Below are 19,175 nucleotides of genomic sequence, written 5' to 3'. Positions count from 1 at the left end.
CAGTCGTTGTACTCCACAACGGTGCTGAAGAATGACAACACACTATACCAATTAAATGCAAGAAAGAAAGTTTTGTCATGAGCACCATGCATCTGACAGTTGCCATCGACGGGGACACAATAAAGAGAACCGGATACTGTTACGCAGTATAAACAAAGATATGTCAATATTGCATAATACACATTGCCATATATATATACTGAACAAAAATATGAAGGCAACATGTTAAGTATTTGTCCCATGTTTGAGCTGAAGTTAAAGATCCCAGAAACAATCCATACTTTCAAAATGCAAATTTTGTGTACAAATTTGTTTATCCATGTTAGTGAGCATTTCTCCTTGGCCAAGATAATCCATCCACCTGACAAGTGTGGCATATCAAGAAGCTGATTAAATTGAATGATCATTACACAGGTGCACATTGTGCTGGGGACAATAAAAGGCACTCAAAAATGTGCAGTTTTGACACACAACACAATGCCACAGATGTCTCAAGTTTTGCAGGAGCATGCAATTGGCATGCTGACTGCAGGAATGTCCATCAGAGCTGTTGCCAGATAAATTAACATTACGTTTTCGACCATAAGTTACCTCCAACTTTGTTTTAGAGTTTTGGCGGTACATCCAACCGGTCTCACAACCGCAGACCATGTGCATGGCGTTGTGTGGGCGAGCGGTTTGCTGAAGTCAACGTTGTGAACAGACTACCTCATGGTGGCATTGGGGTTATGGTATGAACAGGCATAAGCTACGGACAACGAACACAATGACGTTTTATTGATGGCAATTTGAGTGCACAGAGTTCCTGAGGCCCATTGTCATGCCATTCATACCTTGTGTTTCAGAATGATAATGCATGGCCCCATGTCGCAAGGATCTGTGCCGGCTGGAGATTATAACAGAACATGGCCAAAATGTTCAAACTTTCATAGATTACCGGCAGTGTCAAATAACAATCACAGTGGTTGTAGAGGGTGCAACAGGTCAGCACCTCAGGAGAAAATGTCAGTTGGCTTTGCATAACCGATCATTCAGTTAGACAGCAGGTGCGGTGGTGAGAGGGTTCAAAACAGCAGGTCCGGGACAAGAGCACGTCTGGTGAACAAGTCCGGGTTCCATAGCCGCAGGCAGAACAGTTGAAACTGGAGCAGCAGCAGCAGCACGACCAGGTGGACTGGGGACAGCAAGGAGTCATCAGGCCAGGTAGTCCTGAGGTATGGTCCTAGGATGATATTATATTAGGATGATCATCTCGTCATTACATACAGATCTGGACACAGAGGAACTTGAAGCTCTCATACCGCTCCAATACAGTCCCGTTGATGTGAATGGGGGCGTCCTCGGCCCTCTGTTTCTTGCAGTCCACGATTAACTCCTTTTGGCTTGCTGTCTTGTCATCGGTGATTAGGCCCACCACAGTCGTGCTTTCTGCAAACTTAATGATGGTGTTGGAGTTGTGCCCGGCCACATAGTTGTGGGTGAACAGGGAGTACAGGAGGGGACTAAGCATGCACCCATGTGGTGGATGTGCGGCCCATCAGGAAGTCCTGAATCCAGTTGCAGAGGGAGTTGTTTAATCCCTGGGTCCTTAGCTTAGTGATGAGCTTAGAGGGCACTATGGTGATGATCACTGAACTGTAGTCAATGAACAGCATTCTCATGTAGGGTTTCCTTTTGTCCAGGTGGGAAAGGGCAGTATGGAGTGCAATAGCGATTGTGTCATCTATGTATCAGTTGCGGCGGTAATGCAGGCTTGAGCAGTAGGTATACCCGGGGTATTTGGAAAAAGCCATGGTATGGTTTTTCAATACCATCAAATAGGGCTTGGCAATATGGCCAAAATCTCATATCCCGATATAGGTCATTTCATATCCCGATAACGATACATATTTTTAAATTTTAACTTTATTTAACCAGGCAAGTCAGTTAAGAACATATTCTTATTTTCAATGACTGCCTGGGAACAGTCTGTTCAGGGGCAGAACGACAGATTTGTACCTTGTCAGCTCGGGGGTTTGAACTCGCAACCTTCCGGTTACTAGTCCAACGCTCTAACCACTAGACTACGCTGCCGCCCCTATCACGAAATACACATTTTCTGTAAATTCAATGAATAAATAGTTTATATAAAATTACCATGTGAAGGCTTATTTCTTATTACATTTTGAATTATACTCAACAAATAAAAGGTATTTGCATTTGGCACCTTGGCTTGAGTGTTTGCACCAACTCACGAAACCCCCTGTTTCTCGACCGTGTAAATTGGGGCCATGTCTTTGCAGATGCAAGTTGTAACTGCAGCTGTTCTCCTTCCATCTTCGTGATTCTTTGCCATATGGTGTGCCGCGGGCAAAAGCCTCTTGCAACGTCTGAGTCCGGGGTTTGTTTTGAGCACTCAACTGTACTTTTTTGGTTCTCATCCGTAGACTCTCTCCGTACTGTTTCACGTGATTCTTGCGTAGGTGGTAAGAGGTTAGTGGTGTTTGAGCCTGTTGTTGTGACCGGCCTGCGGCATATTTTGCAGAGGACTGTTTTCTGGTCCGTGTCAGACTTTTTTCATACCCAAACCACGTCCATGCGACTGAAGTAGACCCTCTTTTAGGTACGGTCTCCGTGCTTTGTGTCCCGTTCACTCTCCATGCTTGTTTGTGTTGCAAAGCGACTTCCAATTGCCGAATAATATTGCCTGAAAGAGTGATTTGCGACACCACGAAATTAACAATAGGGCATAATATTAAATGATAGACGTTTTTCTATCGTCACACGATATATATCGCCCGGCCCTACCATCACTATTTTTTTTTGGGGGGGGGGTTTCAATGATTTAGAATATTTGTAGCACATTTTTAAGTTAATCCCTGCTGTCAACTTGTGCAATACGTTAGGAGATAAAGCAGATTGCGTTCTTCATTTCATATGTCACATTATTTTACTGTGAAACTTACCGTAGATCCCCAGAACAGTTGAGCCAGTCATGTGTTCCTTGTAAAGTGCATAACAAGAGAAAGCTGGAGCTGGTGAGTCCAGTAAGACCCTTTTTTTTAGTACTGTTTTCCTTTTGAATCAATTCATTTCACTTAGAATGTGCATGCAAATCAGGACAAATGGCTAGATCTTTTCAATGCAAGTTCCAAATCACTGCCAGACAAAGATGTTTGCCTGTTGAGGTTATACGGAAGTAAAGTAATGCCCAGATCCATGTTCTTCCCTAGCCTGGGTGCTATTCTGAGACATTTGCTTCAGTCTTTTCAGTCTAGAAATGAAACTAGGAATTGTTATACAGTGGGGCAAAAAAGTATTTAGTCAGCCACCAATTGTGCAAGTTCTCCCACTTAAAAACATGAGAGGCCTGTAATTTATCATAGGTACACTTCAACTATGACAGACAAAATTAGAAAAATAAATCCAGAAAATCATATTGTAGGATTTTAATACATTTATTTGCAAATTATGGTGGAAAATAAGTATTTAATTTGCCAAACAGTTCAGCAGTAGCCTAACAATAGTGCCACAGAGTATAATGAATTTTATAGATATCGTCCCACCTTCATTTAGTATTTCCAGAATGAGATGAAACAACCTTGGGCTTGGTCCCTAGACCATTGGCCTCTCACCTTTTTTTGTTAAAATGTTCATGCCAGGAACTGAGCAATGAATACAATTTGTTGAGATACTGTCCTCTCGGGAGACTAGTGGGCTTCCTTGCCGTGTTTAAAAAAAATCTTCTACTGCTTTTTTTCTGTGTTTTTGGAGAAGTAATAAAAATAACATGTGCCGATGAGGCCGGAGCTAAATTTGTCCCAGCCAGACAGAAGGGGAGGCTGCTTCCTCTTGCTTTGTCATTGTCCCTCTTGATCTTCACTTTGGTGAGCGAATTCAAAAGCAGATCTTCTCTGCAATGTTTTTTTTAGTGAAGATTCATGTTTTACCATACATATGGTCGTATAGGCAGGGGAATGCATTTTTTAGTCTTTTGCCCTTTGTGTTCAAATAGGCCTGCAGTATGTCTTCATTACAATATTTAGATTATTAAATTAGAAGTCTGTCAATTTGCTCACCAGGGTCTACTTGGCTGTTTAGCATTAATTACTTTTTCTAGTAGAGTTGAATCTGATATTGCCCTCCCACTGTTAGTTTATGTCATCACCACATGCAATGCTTAAGCCCTTAAATGGCCAATCCCTTTACTGCAGTGTAGCTCTCATGTCATGCAGGGCACGTCATATGGACCATATGAATTCTGTGCCTTCCCATTTTGAATTTGACACTGCACCCGTGTACCACATTAGACATGACAGACATACCCTTTGTATACATTTTTCAGGCAGTATAGGTCCACATTTTAACCTATGCTATATTGCTTAATTGCAGCAAAATTGTAGATGAAATGTATACATTATATTCTGTCTTATTATCCATTTGTCATACTCTTAGTTCATGTCTTGGTCATTTTATTGGTTTTAGTCTATTTTTACATAATGTTACTGTACTTCTGCTATGTCATTGAGTCTAGGAATTTGAGGCCTCCGTTCAGTTATTAGCTGCATGGTATTTATAGCATGTTGACGTTACAAAAAGTGCCTCAAACAGTGACAGATCCATAACCTATTATATTGTTTACTGTATGTGAGTTACTTATTAAAGGTGCAATATGCAGAAATTGCACCGCCATTTCCTAGTTGCTAAAATTCGAATAGTTCACCTAATTTCCGTTTGACTAAACAAGCAGTCATTGTGTAGAGAATCATTGTACCACCTAATCCAGCTGTGAAATATATTTTCCATAACCAAAAATATTGTGTTTTCAGCTGTTTGACGCTGGTGTAGCCCAAAAAGTTACATATTGCAGCTTCAACTCAACATATGTTTGTAATTTGATTACCGGTACACAAGTAGCATTTTCCATGTTGTTTGTGAGTTAGTCTCTCAGCCCATCCCTGAAGTCTTTGCTTCCCCAGTTGTAGTTTCAGTTTGAATCCTTCCCTTTTCTCCTCTAAAATAAAATTGTAAAATGGCAGAGAGCTATGTTATGTCTGTGTATGTTATTATGAATCAATTCTGAGCCTGGGCACGTTCTACTTCCAGCTCTGGCTAATTACATGCTGTTGACTTGAGTATTGAGTGTTCTCCTAACCACCCTGGTGTGTGTGTGTTTTCACAGGCATCCGCTCATGGGATGTGGACCTGACATTCTGTAACCTGGACGAGCAGCTCAAGCTCTTTGTGTCTCGACACTCTGCCTTCTTCTCGGAAGAAATAAAAGGTAAGGAGCATCCGTCTAGCCTTCTGGGTAAAAACATCAGTGACTGAGCTGTGAAACCCCTCCCTTTTGGCCCTCGGTATTATGTCTCTCGACACAATGGTGATCATGGCAAGGGATCTGTCGTCCTTGATCGGCTTGGTTTCGACTGTACGTTTATCCGTTTCAACGCAGAAAATGACGTCTTAATGGTTCCTGTTGTGGTTGGTATAGTGAGGACCAGCTGCAGTAACTTGCGACAGTCTGTGTCAGGTCATGCTGGAACAAATAGCTGAGGAGCTGCCCAGGTGATTTGTGTCATACCATTTGTGAACTGTACTTGGAATATTTTGACAGGCTCTCGTTTGCTGGTGTTGTGAAATAGTTTTTTTTTTTGCGGTCCACTGAGCCAAGGCAATTAAGTTCACCAAATTTATCAAACCTGGTTCTCTTCTGAACATAGATATTGTCCAGTATATTGTCATAGATTCGCCCCCTCTATACTCCGTTTACTATGAGTTTAGCTTTCTGCCAGGCCCAGTTCATTGCATTTCAACTCGAATAGCTCATAGGAACTAGAAGTCTTGTCGCTGCCGTTCCGGTGCTTTCATTGTGTCACCGACAGGGTGGAAAATTCCATCATAGGTCATGAGCAAAAAGCAAACACGGTGGCGTGTTTCAGCAAAGGCATGTAATAGTTCCACATAGTTGTCCCTGGGCCTGTTTGATGAGCTGCCACTCATCGTTACCGCGAAATGCCAACATCTGTTGACATAGGTAGAATGATGTAGCATTAATTAGCTAGGTCTTAAAAATCTCACCATTCTCTTTGACCTTTGTATTGTGCATGCTGATGTTCAATCTCCGTTGTTCATTCAATGCCAGGTCTATCCGTGAGCTGCCAAATATCTGAAGAGCTATTGATCTAAACAATGCCATTATTTATCCTGTCCAAATATTGACCCTTACTTGTACGCCTGCTATTATTTTCATTATGTTGTCTGGCTCCTTATCAAAGTTCATTCAATGAGTTACATTGAATATCTTTGTGAATGCGGTTTATGACCCACTTTTCAAACTCAACAGCTGTGAAATTGAGCAAAGACACATGATGAAAAGCAAAAAAAAAGCTTTACTAATTTTCTGTGAAACACATTGTTACATCTCATGACAGTCACAGTTCTTAGAGAAGATGCCATAAGCATAAATTAGTCAACCATTCTAAATAGTACAAGAGAGTTGCTTTGAATGTGAATATCCATTCTGCCATGCTCCAACAAACTGAGCCATTGGAACCTCCTTACATTACTCTGTTAGGTGTGTGTGTGTCTCCCTCCCTGCTGTTGGCATGCTGGGTCACAGTGGTTAGCAACATGGCAGTACCCTTGGACTTGGGGTTTGCATGCGGAGAGGCCGTGGCAGCCGTTAGCTGGGGTCAGGGTCTGCAAGGCAAACGCTTGTGGATTAGAAAAATATAATAATATATGCCATTGGCTCGGCTGGTCAGGGTCTGCATTCTAGTCAGGCAAACACATTAGACCATAACAACATTAGACCATTAGACCATAACAGCATTAGACCATTAGATCAGCATAACAACATTAGATCGTAACAACATTAGATCATAACAGCATTAGACCATTAGATCATAACAGCATTAGACCATAACAACATTAGACCATAACAACATTAGACCATTAGACCATAACAACATTAGACCATAACAACATTAGACCATTTAACATTAGACATAACAACATAGACCATTAGATCATAACAACATTAGATAACAACATTAGACCAGATCATAACAAACATTAGACTTAGACCATTAGACATAACAACATTAGACAATTAGATCATAACAACATTAGATCAACAACATTAGATCATAACAGAGATTAGACCATTAGATCATAACAGCATTAGACCATAACAACATTAGACCATAACAACATTAGACAACAAGACCATAACAACATTAGACCATTAGACCATAACAACATTAGACCATAACAACATTAGAGACCATAACAATTTAGACATTAGACCATTAGACCATAACAACATTAGACAATTAGATCATAACAACATTAGACATTAGATCATTAGACCATTAGATCCAGCATTAACAACATTTAGACCATAACAACATTAGACCATTAGACCATAACAACATTAGACCATAACAACATTAGATCATAACAACATTAGACCATTAGACCATAACAACATTAGATCCAACATTAGACCATAACAACATTAGACCATAACAACATTAGACCATAACAACATTAGACCATAACACCATTAGACCATTAGACCATAACAACATTAGACTTAGACCATAACAACATTAGACCATTAGATCATAACAACATTAGACCATAACAACATTAGACCATTAGACCATAACAACATTAGACCATAACAACATTAGACCATTAGACGTCTTTCACAGTGTTGTCAAACAAGAAATGATGCCAAAAATATAGTTAGTGGAGATGGAGACCAATCATGGTTCGTTTTCTTCCCATTAGATCGTAACAACATTAGATTTTATCTCCCATAACAACATTAGTGATAACTCCATCTTTTACATCTGGTTGCCATAACAACATTAGACCATCTGCCAGCGTCTTTCAATTCAGCCCCACTGAAAAGCCTAATTCGGATAGACTGAAACTTTTCAGATGAGTGGGCTATTTATTTATTTACCTTCCAGATAATCAACAATACATCTGGAAAAATTCTAGAATTGACTGAAAAATACTTGTTTTGTCTTCTACTCAGCCAAACATTTACTTGAGAAATCTAGCAGAGTATCACTAGCCTTGGTCAAGACAGAAAGCGTGTGCCCTTCTTAGTTACCTGCCCATCTGCCGCTAATGATTGACTCATGTCTGTTTTATTTGACTGGCTGGGATGGTGTATGCAATGCCATGGGTATCACTAGCCTTGGTCAAGACGGGTGCTGTCCACTACCAGTGGCCAGCTGGGTGTCTCTTCATGTCAGGTCAGTTGATAATTTAAGCTAAGTGATGTTTTCCAAAGTCCAGATAGCGACCCACCCGAGTTACAGCAGGAATTGTCTTGCATAGCCAGATGTCGTATTCTCATGTTTGCTCTGTATAGTGACGCCTGGAAATGTCAGCTTTCTCAAGGTGAGAACACTCCTGTGAGATCCAGAGGCCAACAAGCAACCTCCCTTTTTTTGTCTGCTTGTAGAATAACTTAAACGCCACGCACACCAGACTATAGCCGTAGAAATACTGCAATTAGACCTGTACTCTGGAGACAATCTTATTGGGCCTCAAGTGTTCTTCCTTTTACACCTCAACAATGCAACTTCACCAGAGTAGCTCCTTCCGGCTGTTATTTGTATCTTTGCAGTGTAGTTTGCGTGGAGAGTTGGTGGGGAGGACAGAGGAATGAGACTGGTTGGTTGATGGAAAGCAGAGAGAGAAATCCCAGGGAGAGTGGGAGGATGAGAGAGTGTCTGACCTCACAGCTGAAAATAGTTTGCCACAGCTTGCACCATCCTCGCCCTGAAGCCCATCTTCCCTCAGTCACCAGAACATTTGTTTATCCTCGGGACAACTTCCTCCTCTAGTGTCAAGAACTACCTCGCCCTACCTTCAGGCCTCTCCCATTCACAATCTGTGTGTCACACCCCCAGCACCTGCAATACATCCACACTTTCACTTTCGTGCTAGCTCAGGCTATCGCAGCTCTGTAAAAGGAATACTATGTTACTGCAGTGCTACACTATGGAATCTGTGCTGCAGAGCCTCTTCCGGGCAGCAGGCTGACTGACTAATTGCAGGCCAGCTGTTGAGGAATGTGGGGCGTCAGAGCCTGTATGTGTGTGTTTACACTAGAGGAGTGCTACTGGGCAGGATGGGGGAGCATGACAGTCATCAGGGGGCACATGGTGTGCCACACAGTGCCTTGCATTGCTCTCATTTCACAGACCTACAGTATAACCTTATCCAGAATGGGCTAATTCATGACAAATACCTAATACAAATAAGTTAGAATATACAGTATATTGGAGGAAAGTTACCAAACAGAGTGACACAGTTTTAGTAATTAGGCTACTCTATAGCTGTAAGCTAATGAATATGATACTGATAGATATATGTTTTGGAAAAGTGGACTTCTACCCTTGAGGCTGACTGTCTCCTGTTAGTGGGCAGGGCTCCTGGCTGACTGTCTCCTGTTACAGCGGGCAGGGCTCCCGGCTGACTGTCTCCTGTTACAGCGGGCAGGGCTCCCGGCTGACTGTCTCCTGTTACAGCGGGCAGGGCTCCCGGCTGACTGTCTCCTGTTACAGCGGGCAGGGCTCCCGGCTGACTGTCTCCTGTTACAGCGGGCAGGGCCCCCGGCTGACTGTCTCCTGTTACAGCGGGCAGGGCCCCCGGCTGACTGTCTCCTGTTACAATGGGCAGGGCTCCCGGCTGACTGTCTCCTGTTACAGCGGGCAGGGCTCCCGGCTGACATTTTCCCCATGATTTGGTCGCAACCCCCCCCCCCAAAAAAAAACAGCAAGGGCATTTGGGATTTGAGGTTTCACCAATGTGATTGTTTTGGTGAAAGCAGACAAGTCTAATGTGTTTAACAAAGTATATTGAAAGCAGGTGCTTCAACACACGTGTGGTTCCTGAGTTAATTAAGCAATTAACATCCCATCATGTATAAAAATGCCCCGTTGCCCATTATTCAGCTACCATGGCTAGAAGAAGAGATGTCGGTGTCTGAAAGAAGGGTCTCAAAGGAGCATAGGCTATTTAAGTGGTGTGTGTCTGTGTGTTTGTCACAAGATCTCAATTGAACACTTATGGGAGATTCTTGAGCTGCATCTGGGACAGCGTTTTCCACCACCAACAAAACACCCAATGATGGAATTACTTGTGGAAGAATGGTGTCGCATCCCTCCAACTGTTCTAGACACTTGTCAAATTCATGCCAAGCTGGTGGCTCGTGGTGCCACAACACCCTATTAAGACACTATGTTGGAGTTTCCTTTATTTGGGCAGTTACCCAGTATTTTATTGTATATATTCTCCCTGTTAAATGAATTTGACCTTTTTCTTTTAGCAAGATTAAGACTACTACTAATGTCCTTCAAGCAGTCTGCTCTGGATTCTTTGTGATGAAAACAGGGTAATGTATGTCACTGGCATTAAATCTGCAATATGTAACTTTCTGGGCCACCTGACCAAATTCACATAGAAATGTGAGTTATAGATCTGTCATTGCAAGCAAGTCAAAGAAGAGGTAGTAGAGCTGTTGTAAGTGCACTATTTCTATGCTTCCCATTCTTACTTTTTGTTTTTTGCGTCTTTTACTTTCGGTTTTGTACACCAGCTTCAAACAGCTGAAAATACAATATTTTTGGTTATGGGAGAGATATTTCACAGCAGTTCAGATGGTACAATTATTCTCTACACTATATGTGCTTGCTTTGTCATATTAACCGAAACAGTAAACATTTTATATATGCCATTTTAGCAACCAGGGAATGTCGGAGTGATTTCTGCCTAGTGCACCTTTTTACATCTGATTGCTTTGGTGAAAGCAGACAATTCAACTTGTTTTAAATTGGCTTTGAATAATAGCTTTCTATGATGAAATTGCAATTTGAGTTGTGAATTAGACACTTGTTTTGGTTTGATTGTGTATGTCTAATAGGTGTCATGGAAATCAACACTGATTTGACCATTGTGTTTTCAAATATCCCTTAAAATATGTTCAATTTATTTTTTGGATCATAAAATCAGAGTACATTATATCAAATAGTTTGTTTTCATGCACTCTTGTCAGATGCTGAATGTTTATAATGTTTATAAATATGTATTTTCTGCAACGACAAAAAATTATAATTTCCCCCCTCCACTTTATCAAACAAGTGATACACGCACACCCGCCCACCTAAAATGACCCATCAATCAAAGCCGGCTGCAGCACGTCCCTCTGACACAATCAAATCACATTTGTCCTTTCCTAAAAACGTATTCGCTTCAAATCCTTTCTGTAGGATAATCAAAAAATGGTCTACGTTGTAGGAGAACGATAAATCAATGTAGCATGTGATCAACATTGACGAGGGAAGTTAAGGGGGATAGAGACAGCTGTGATAGGCATGAAGATGAAATTGATAACCATTCGAAAATAAAAAACACACGCACGCGCAACCTGTCCGTAACCTAATGTTCAGCCGTTGATACATTTTTGTGACTCAACGGGTAGTGACGTTGACACTACATTTTTTAATTGAGTGCTTTATCTGAATCTGTAACCACTTATTGATAAGGGTCAACTCCGGCTGATATTTTTTTTGTCTTCACTGTTCCCTTGCGCAATTCATGCAACTCCGCTGGCAACTCCGCTGGCCTATCGCTTCTCCCCTCTCTCTAGTTTGAATGAGAAGCCAATACACAGTGCATTCAGAAAGTATTCAGACCCCTTGACTTTTTGCACATTTTGTAACGTTACAGCCTTATTCTAAAATGGATTTTAAAAAATAATCCTCAGAAATCTACACAATACCCCATAATGACAAATGCAAAAGCAGGTTTTTAGAAATTTTGCAAATGTTTTAAAAATGTAAAACAGAAATTCCTTATTTACATAATTATTCAGACGCTTACTATGAGACTCGAAATTGAGCTCTGTTGCATCCTGTTTCCATTGATCATCCTTGAGATAATTCTACAACTTGATTGGAGTCCACCTGTGGTAAATTCAATTGATTTGGAAAGGCACACACCTGTCTATATAAGGTCCCACAGCTGACAGTGCATGTCAGAGCAAAACAATGAGGTCGAAGGAATTGTCTGTATACCTCCGCAGGTCCCCAAGAACACAGTGGCTTCCATCATTCTTAAATGGAAGAAGTTTGGAACCACCAAATAGTTGGCCACCCTGCTAAACTGAGCAATCGGGTGAGAAGGGCCTTGGTCAGGGAGGTGACCAAGAGTTTCTCTGTGGAGATTCTTCAACAAAGTACTGTGTAAAGGGTAGATGTAATATTTCAGTTTCATTTAATAAATTAGCAACATTTTCAAAAAACCTGTTAGCTTTGTCATTATGGGGTATTGTATGTAGATTGAGGGGAGAAAAATTTTTTTTTTTTTTAGAATAAGGCTGTAATCTAACAAAATGTGTAAAAAGTCAAGGGGTCTGAATACTTTCTGATTGCACTGTATATGAACCACAATGTAGTTTGAAACTTTTTTTTGAGCAATTAAAAAAACTGAGGCCTATTCGAGGAGAGAAACATCGATTTGAACTACTTGCTTGCTGAATAGCTATAAAATAGGCTACAGTGTTGACAATGAACTGGTGGGGAAGTTTGAATGATGAGAGCGACATGTAACTATGGTGTGATGTGATCACATTGGCTAAATTGACATCTTTCACCACTGATGCTTTGCAAATGTAAAAAAAAACAGGCAGAGGGAAATGAATTAATTGACCCAATGAGCCCACAGACCTCTTTGGCAGTGTCCCAGATAACAATTTATTTTGGTCAACAGCTTATTTTCACGTAAAAAAAAAGATTTAAAAAATCTAAACTGCTTCGGATAAATAATTGACGGATTGTGACAGGATGCTATTTTGCAGTTGGTGTGAACAGCATCATAAACAAGAGCAAGGGTCTTTACTGAAAATGCCTTTTAAAAGGTTAAATCATGACGGCAGCATTTGATTCTTATTAAAGAGATGGTGTCCAGACAAGCTACTTTAGAATAGGCGAACTCATGCACCACCATAAAATGACCTGTCAATCAAATACACCAACGTATGTCAGACACAAGCAAATATTTCTCCTTTCCTTAAAACGTATAAAGAAAACTAGGCCTACCTTAGTGAATTGACAAGGAAAGTATGAAGGGGAGAGATTTGTTATGCAATCGTATGAAGATGATATTGACAATATAAGTATAATATAAATATAAGTAAATACACGCAACATGTCCATAGCCTATTTATCAGATTCCAAATTGTACCATGCCAGGTTGGAGAGGATTGGCACATTATCCATTTGACAGAACATTAGCGCATTATAGGCCTCTGAGCCAGCATAACCTTATTGAATAATTAAATATTATTTTAATTAGTCTTTTTTACAGACCTATTTATTTACTAATAAGCAATGATGGGCTAAATTACTTCTATGCTCCGTTGAGGCAAGTAACACTGAAACATGCATGAGAGCATCAGCTGATCAGGATGACTACGCTCTCTGTAGCCGATGTAAGACCTTTAAACAGGTCAGCATTCACAAGGCCACAGGGCCAGACAGATTACCAGGATGTGTACTCCAAGCATGTGCTGACCAACTGTCAAGTGTCTTCACTGACATTTTCAACCTTTCCCCGAGTCTGTAATACCAACATGTTTCAAGCAGACCACCATAGTCCCTCTGCCCAAGAACACCAACATAACCTGCCTAAATGACTACCGACCCATAGCATTCACGTCTGTAGCCATGAAGTGCTTATAATTGGCTGGTCATGGCTCACATCAACACCATTATCCCAGAAACCCTAGACAGATCCACAGATGATGCCATCTCTATTGCACTCCATACTGCCCTTTCCCACCTGGACAAAAGGAACACCTATGTGAGAATGTTGTTGATTGACTACAGCTCAACGTTCAACACCATAGTGCCCTCAAAGCTCATCACTAAGCTAAACACCTTTCTCTGCAACTGGATCCTGGACTACCTGACAGGCTGCCCCCAGGTGGTAAGGGTAGGTAACAACACAACCGCCACACTGATCCTCAACACGGGGACCCCTCAGGGGTGCATGCTCAGTCCCCTCCTGTACTCCCTGTTCATTCATGACTGCACGGCCAGGCACAACTCCAACACCATCATTTAAGTTTGCCAATGACACAACCGTGGCAGACCTAATCACCGACAATGACGAGACAGCTCAAAGGGAGAGGGTCAGAGACCTGACCGTGTGGTGCAAGGACAACCTCTCCATCAACGTGATCAAGACAAAGGAGATGATTGTGGACTACTGGAAAAAGAGGATGCCCAAATTCTCATCGACGGGGCTGTATTGGAGCAGGTTGAGAGCTTCAAGTTTCTTGGGGTCCACATCACCAACAAACTAATGTTCCATGGTGGTCTGCTTAAAACATGTTGGTATTACAGACTTGGACAGGGACAGGTTGAAAATGTCAGTGAAGACATTCGTCAGTTGGTCAGCGCATGCTCGCAGTACACGTCCTGGTAATCAATCTGGCCCTGCGGCCTTGTGAATGATGACCTGTCTAAAGGTCTTAATGAACTTTCTCCATTTATAGACAATTTGCCTTACTGTGGAATGATTAACATCGAGGCTTTTAGAGATACTTTTGTAACTCTTTCCAGCTTTATGCAAGCCAAAAAGTCATAATCTTAGGTCTTCTGATCTCTTTTGTTCAAGGCGTTCACATCAGGCAATGCTTCTTGTGAATCGCAAACTCAAAATTGATTTTTATATTTTTTTTATAGGGCAAGGCAGCTGATTGATGGGACTCCAGGTTAGCTGGCTTCTGACTCCAATTAGCTTTTGGAGAAGTCATTAGCCTAGGGGTTCACATACTTTTTCCAACCTACACTGTGAATGTCTATTGTTGTGACTTAGATGATCACGTTTTATGCAGAAATCCATGTAATTCCAAAGGGTTCACATACTTTTTCTTGCCACTGTACAATTACCTCGACTAATCGGGGACCCTGTACATTGACCCTGTACCGGTACCCCTTGTACAGTGGGGCAAAAAAGTATTTAGTCAGCCACCAATTGTGCAAGTTCTCCCACTTAAAAAGAGGAGGCCTGTAAATTTTCATCATAGGTACACTTCAACTATGACAGACAAAATGAGAGAAAAAAATCCAGAAAATCACATTGTAGGATTTTTAATGAATTTATTTGCAAATTATGGTGGAAAATAAGTATTTGGTCACCTACAAACAAGCAAGATATCTGGCTCTCACAGACCTGTAACTTCTTCTTTAATAAGAGGCTCCTCTGTCCTCCACAGTCGTTACCTGTATTAATGGCACCTGTTTGAACTTGTTATCAGTATAAAAGACACCTGTCCACAACCTCAGTCACACTCCAAACTCCACTATGGCCAAGACCAAAGAGCTGTCAAAGGACACCAGAAACAAAATTGTAGACCTGCACCAGGCTGGGAAAATGATCTGCAATAGGTAAGCAGCTTGGTTTGAAGAAATCAACTGTGGGAGCAATTATTAGGAAATGGAAGACATACAAGACCACTGATAATCTCCCTCGATCTGGGGCTCCACGCAAGATCTCACCCTGTGGGGTCAAAATGATCACAAGAACTGTGAGCAAAAATCCCAGAACCACATGGTAAAAGTAACAAAAGCCTACCATCAGTAACACACTACGCCGCCAGGGACTCAAATCCTGCAGTGCCAAACGTGTCCCCCTGCTTACGCCAGTACATGTCCAGGCCCGTCTGAAGTTTGCTAGAGAGCATTTGGATGATCCAGAAGAAGATTGGGAGAATGTCATATGGTCAGATGAAACCAAAATATAACTTTTTGGTAAAAGCTCAACTCGCCGTGTTGGAGGACGAATGCTGAGTTGCATCCAAAGAACACCATACCTACTGTGAAGCATGGGGGTGGAAACATCATGCTTTGGGGCTGTTTTTCTGCAAAGGGACCAGGACGACTGATCAGTGTAAAGGAAAGAATGAATGGGGCCATGTATTGCGAGATTTTGAGTGAATCTCCCATCAGCAAGGGTATTGAAGATGGAAAGTGGCTGGGTCTTTCAGCATGACAATGATCCCAAACACACCGCCCGGGCAACGGAGTGGCTTCGTAAGAAGCATTTCAAGGTCCTGGAGTGGCCTAGCCAGTCTCCAGATCTCAACCCCATAGAAAATCTTTGTAGGGAGTTGAAAGTCCGTGTTGCCCAGCAACATCCCCAAAACATCACTGCTCTAGAGGAGAACTGCATGGAGGAATGGGCCAAAATACCAGCAACGGTGTGTGAATACCTTGTGAAGACTTACAGAAAACGTTTGACCTCTGTCATTGCCAACAAAGGGTATATAACAAAGTATTGAGAAACTTTTGTTATTGACCAAATACTTACTTTCCACCATAATTTGCAAATAAATTCATAAAATCCTACAATGTGATTTTCTGGATTTTATTTTCTCATTTTTTTCTGTCATAGTTGAAGTGTACCTATGATGAAAATTACAGGCCTCATCTTTTTAAGTAGAAGAACTTGCACAATTGGTGGCTGACTAAATACTTTTTTGCCCCACTATAACTGCAGTATGCTGCAAATTTTGCGTCAACACTTTTTTTACTGCAGTAATTTCTTATTTTAACTGCAGTACACTTCAGTTAGGTAGCCTTGTGGTTAGAGCGTTGGGCTAGTAACCGAAAGGTTGATGGATAAAGTCCCCGAGCTGACAAGGTAAGAATCTGTCGTCTGCCCCTGAACAAGGCAGTTAACCCACTGTTCCCCGGTAGCCCGTCATTGTAAACAAGAATTTGTGACTGACTTGCCTAGTTAAAGGTTCAATTTAAATAAAAAATATACAATTACAGCGTCACACAGTCTACTGCACTTTTACTGCAGTTTCAAAACTGCAATCATTTTTTGTAAGGGTGGTTTTATTCACCTTAAAAAAAAAAGACATTTTGATTGAGATGACCATGTAGAATGTGCAGATTTCACCAGTGCGACCAAAAATGTATTTAATTCGCACAGCCAAGTCAAAGGTTCACAAAGTTCAACTAAATGTTTGCAGTCTCGAGCTGGGGGGAGGTTACTGGCTGCCCTGTTTACCCACTGCGATTTACAGCTCAGATTAAAACACTCTATCCAGGGAGCGTGCACTGCAGACACATGGGATGAGAGGGTGGTCCGTGTTTTTTAATTATTTTTTTTTAACCTTTATTTAACTATGCAAGTCAGTTAAGAACAAATTCTTATTTTCAATGACTGCCTAGGAACAGTGGGTTAACTGCCTGTTCAGGGGCAGAATGGCAGATTTGTACCTTGTCAGCTCGGGGATTTGAATTTGCAACCTTCCGGTTACTAGTCCAACGCTCTAACCACTAGGCTACCCGGGTGCGGTCCGTGTGTGTTTGGATAGACCTGCAAATGGCAAACCTTAAAAAAGAATGACAATTCACCTCAAAGAAGCCAGAAGAGAAATATGACAGAATCTTAAAGATATTCATCTTTCAATATCCTGATTTCAAATCTGTTCTTCCTTTGCTTTGTGGTCTGACTCATCCAGTTGAAGAATAAAGGCAGAAACTGGAACCATCCAGCTCTGTTTCCTTTCAGCCATATCGCTGTGAATATTTCAGGCTGCTTTCAGATTTGTCTTTTCCAGCCGCACAGAATGATACATTGCAATGTGTGTATGTACATTAAGAACCTGACAGTAGAAGGATCTGCCCCAAGGGGAAAACTGAGCCAACTCCCAGAGCCATCAAAGATGAGACGTCAAAGAGGGCAGGGGAACGGAGCAATAATTTTGTTGTAGGGTAATCCTTATAAGTCCAGCTTAGCTGGTTTTCATTTGCACAATGTCTGTCTCACGTGGTGGGGAGTCGGATGCTGGCCTTTGTGCCGCTCAAGTTTCTCCCTGCAGGGGGCACTTCTCTGATAGGACAGGGCTCAACCAGACACGAGGCACATATGGAGAAAAGGACTGTGGTAGTCCCGTATCTTGGTAGTCATGAAGCCTTTTGTTTGAATAATTCTAGTTATTCATGGATTCAACTAATATCTGTTCTCTGAGATTCACACTGATGGACCATTATATACACCATCTGGTCATGGGCCTTGTTGAATCATTCCAAAATAGAATTAAGATAATTTGTGTCAACTTAATTCTTTGCTTCCTTGTGCCATTGTGTTCTCTGGCTGTGTATAGCCTCTGCGGCTGTTGCCATAGCAACACCGTAGCTCGACTAGCTGACAGGAAGGAAGTGCTTTCTCGTGTTGGGTTTCGTCTCTACACCAGGGTCAAGGTTGGAGCTGAGGCCCTCTCTTTGAGCATGTCTCTTTTCTTTTTACACGTTCTAGTGACTGGAAAGAATGGTTCCTCTTTCAGCACAGCAAATAGGGTTGATGAGGGTAATGACAAGGGTGGGAAGTTGATACGCCAATGACATTGGTTTCTCAGTGCTGTCCACAACTACCTTCTGTGCACTTCAGTGATGTTCGGGGGACTGGCGATAACCAATGACCAACTTATCTTCATATAAGGACGCAATCATGTACAGTACTCGGGGGGGCGTTACCAGACAGTGGTCAATGATTGGTTCACTGGATAATTGAGTGACTGAGCACTACGATCTCCATGTTCTAATATACCATAGTTACTTCCCTAACGTGATGGTAATTCAATAAGAGGTTCAATACCTGCTAGCACGTGTGACATCATCAAGCAACAATTACTTTCTAAATCTCTCTTCTTGGCTGGCTGGACCATCCACACCAACAACCTGACCTGTGCGGGTGTTCTTGGGTAACTGTCCACTCACTTTTGGATCTACTAAGCTTTTGGTTAATGTGCATTTGAGCTGTTGTTCATGTAGCAGACACAGTGTAGTAAGTGACAGAACTTTTGCAGTGTAAATGTTCATACGGTTAGAAGGGGAAAAACTCAAAAGCAGAACTATCTCACTGGCAGTCCTTTCTCTCGCTCCCACAGACTTTTTAGCCATACAGTGTGTTACCTATAGAACCCATAAATAAGCACACAGTTCTTGATTTCTGCCGGCCTTCCATGATTATTTCACCTTTTAGATCATGTAGCTCCACTACTCCAGGCACAAAACAGTCCCCACGCCCACCCCCTAATAATGATTGGGATTCGGTGTGGAAAATTGTAGGTTAAATGGGGATGC

General features: G+C 41.7%; 1 protein-coding gene across 1 annotated transcript in view; it reads left to right on the top strand.

Annotated features, from left to right (window-relative positions):
• Window positions 1-19,175, top strand: part of LOC123997259 (microtubule-associated protein 1B-like) — a 42,293-nt gene that overhangs the window by 7,885 nt on the left and 15,233 nt on the right. The window contains exon 2 of the mRNA XM_046301419.1: window positions 5,162-5,263. Coding sequence (XP_046157375.1) covers window positions 5,162-5,263 — 102 coding nt within the window. The remainder of the gene's footprint in view (window positions 1-5,161; window positions 5,264-19,175) is intronic.

This window comes from Oncorhynchus gorbuscha, linkage group LG15 (assembly GCF_021184085.1).
Source record: "Oncorhynchus gorbuscha isolate QuinsamMale2020 ecotype Even-year linkage group LG15, OgorEven_v1.0, whole genome shotgun sequence".
NCBI classification, from domain to species: domain Eukaryota; kingdom Metazoa; phylum Chordata; class Actinopteri; order Salmoniformes; family Salmonidae; genus Oncorhynchus; species Oncorhynchus gorbuscha.
This window is presented reverse-complemented; position numbering and strand designations above follow the sequence as displayed.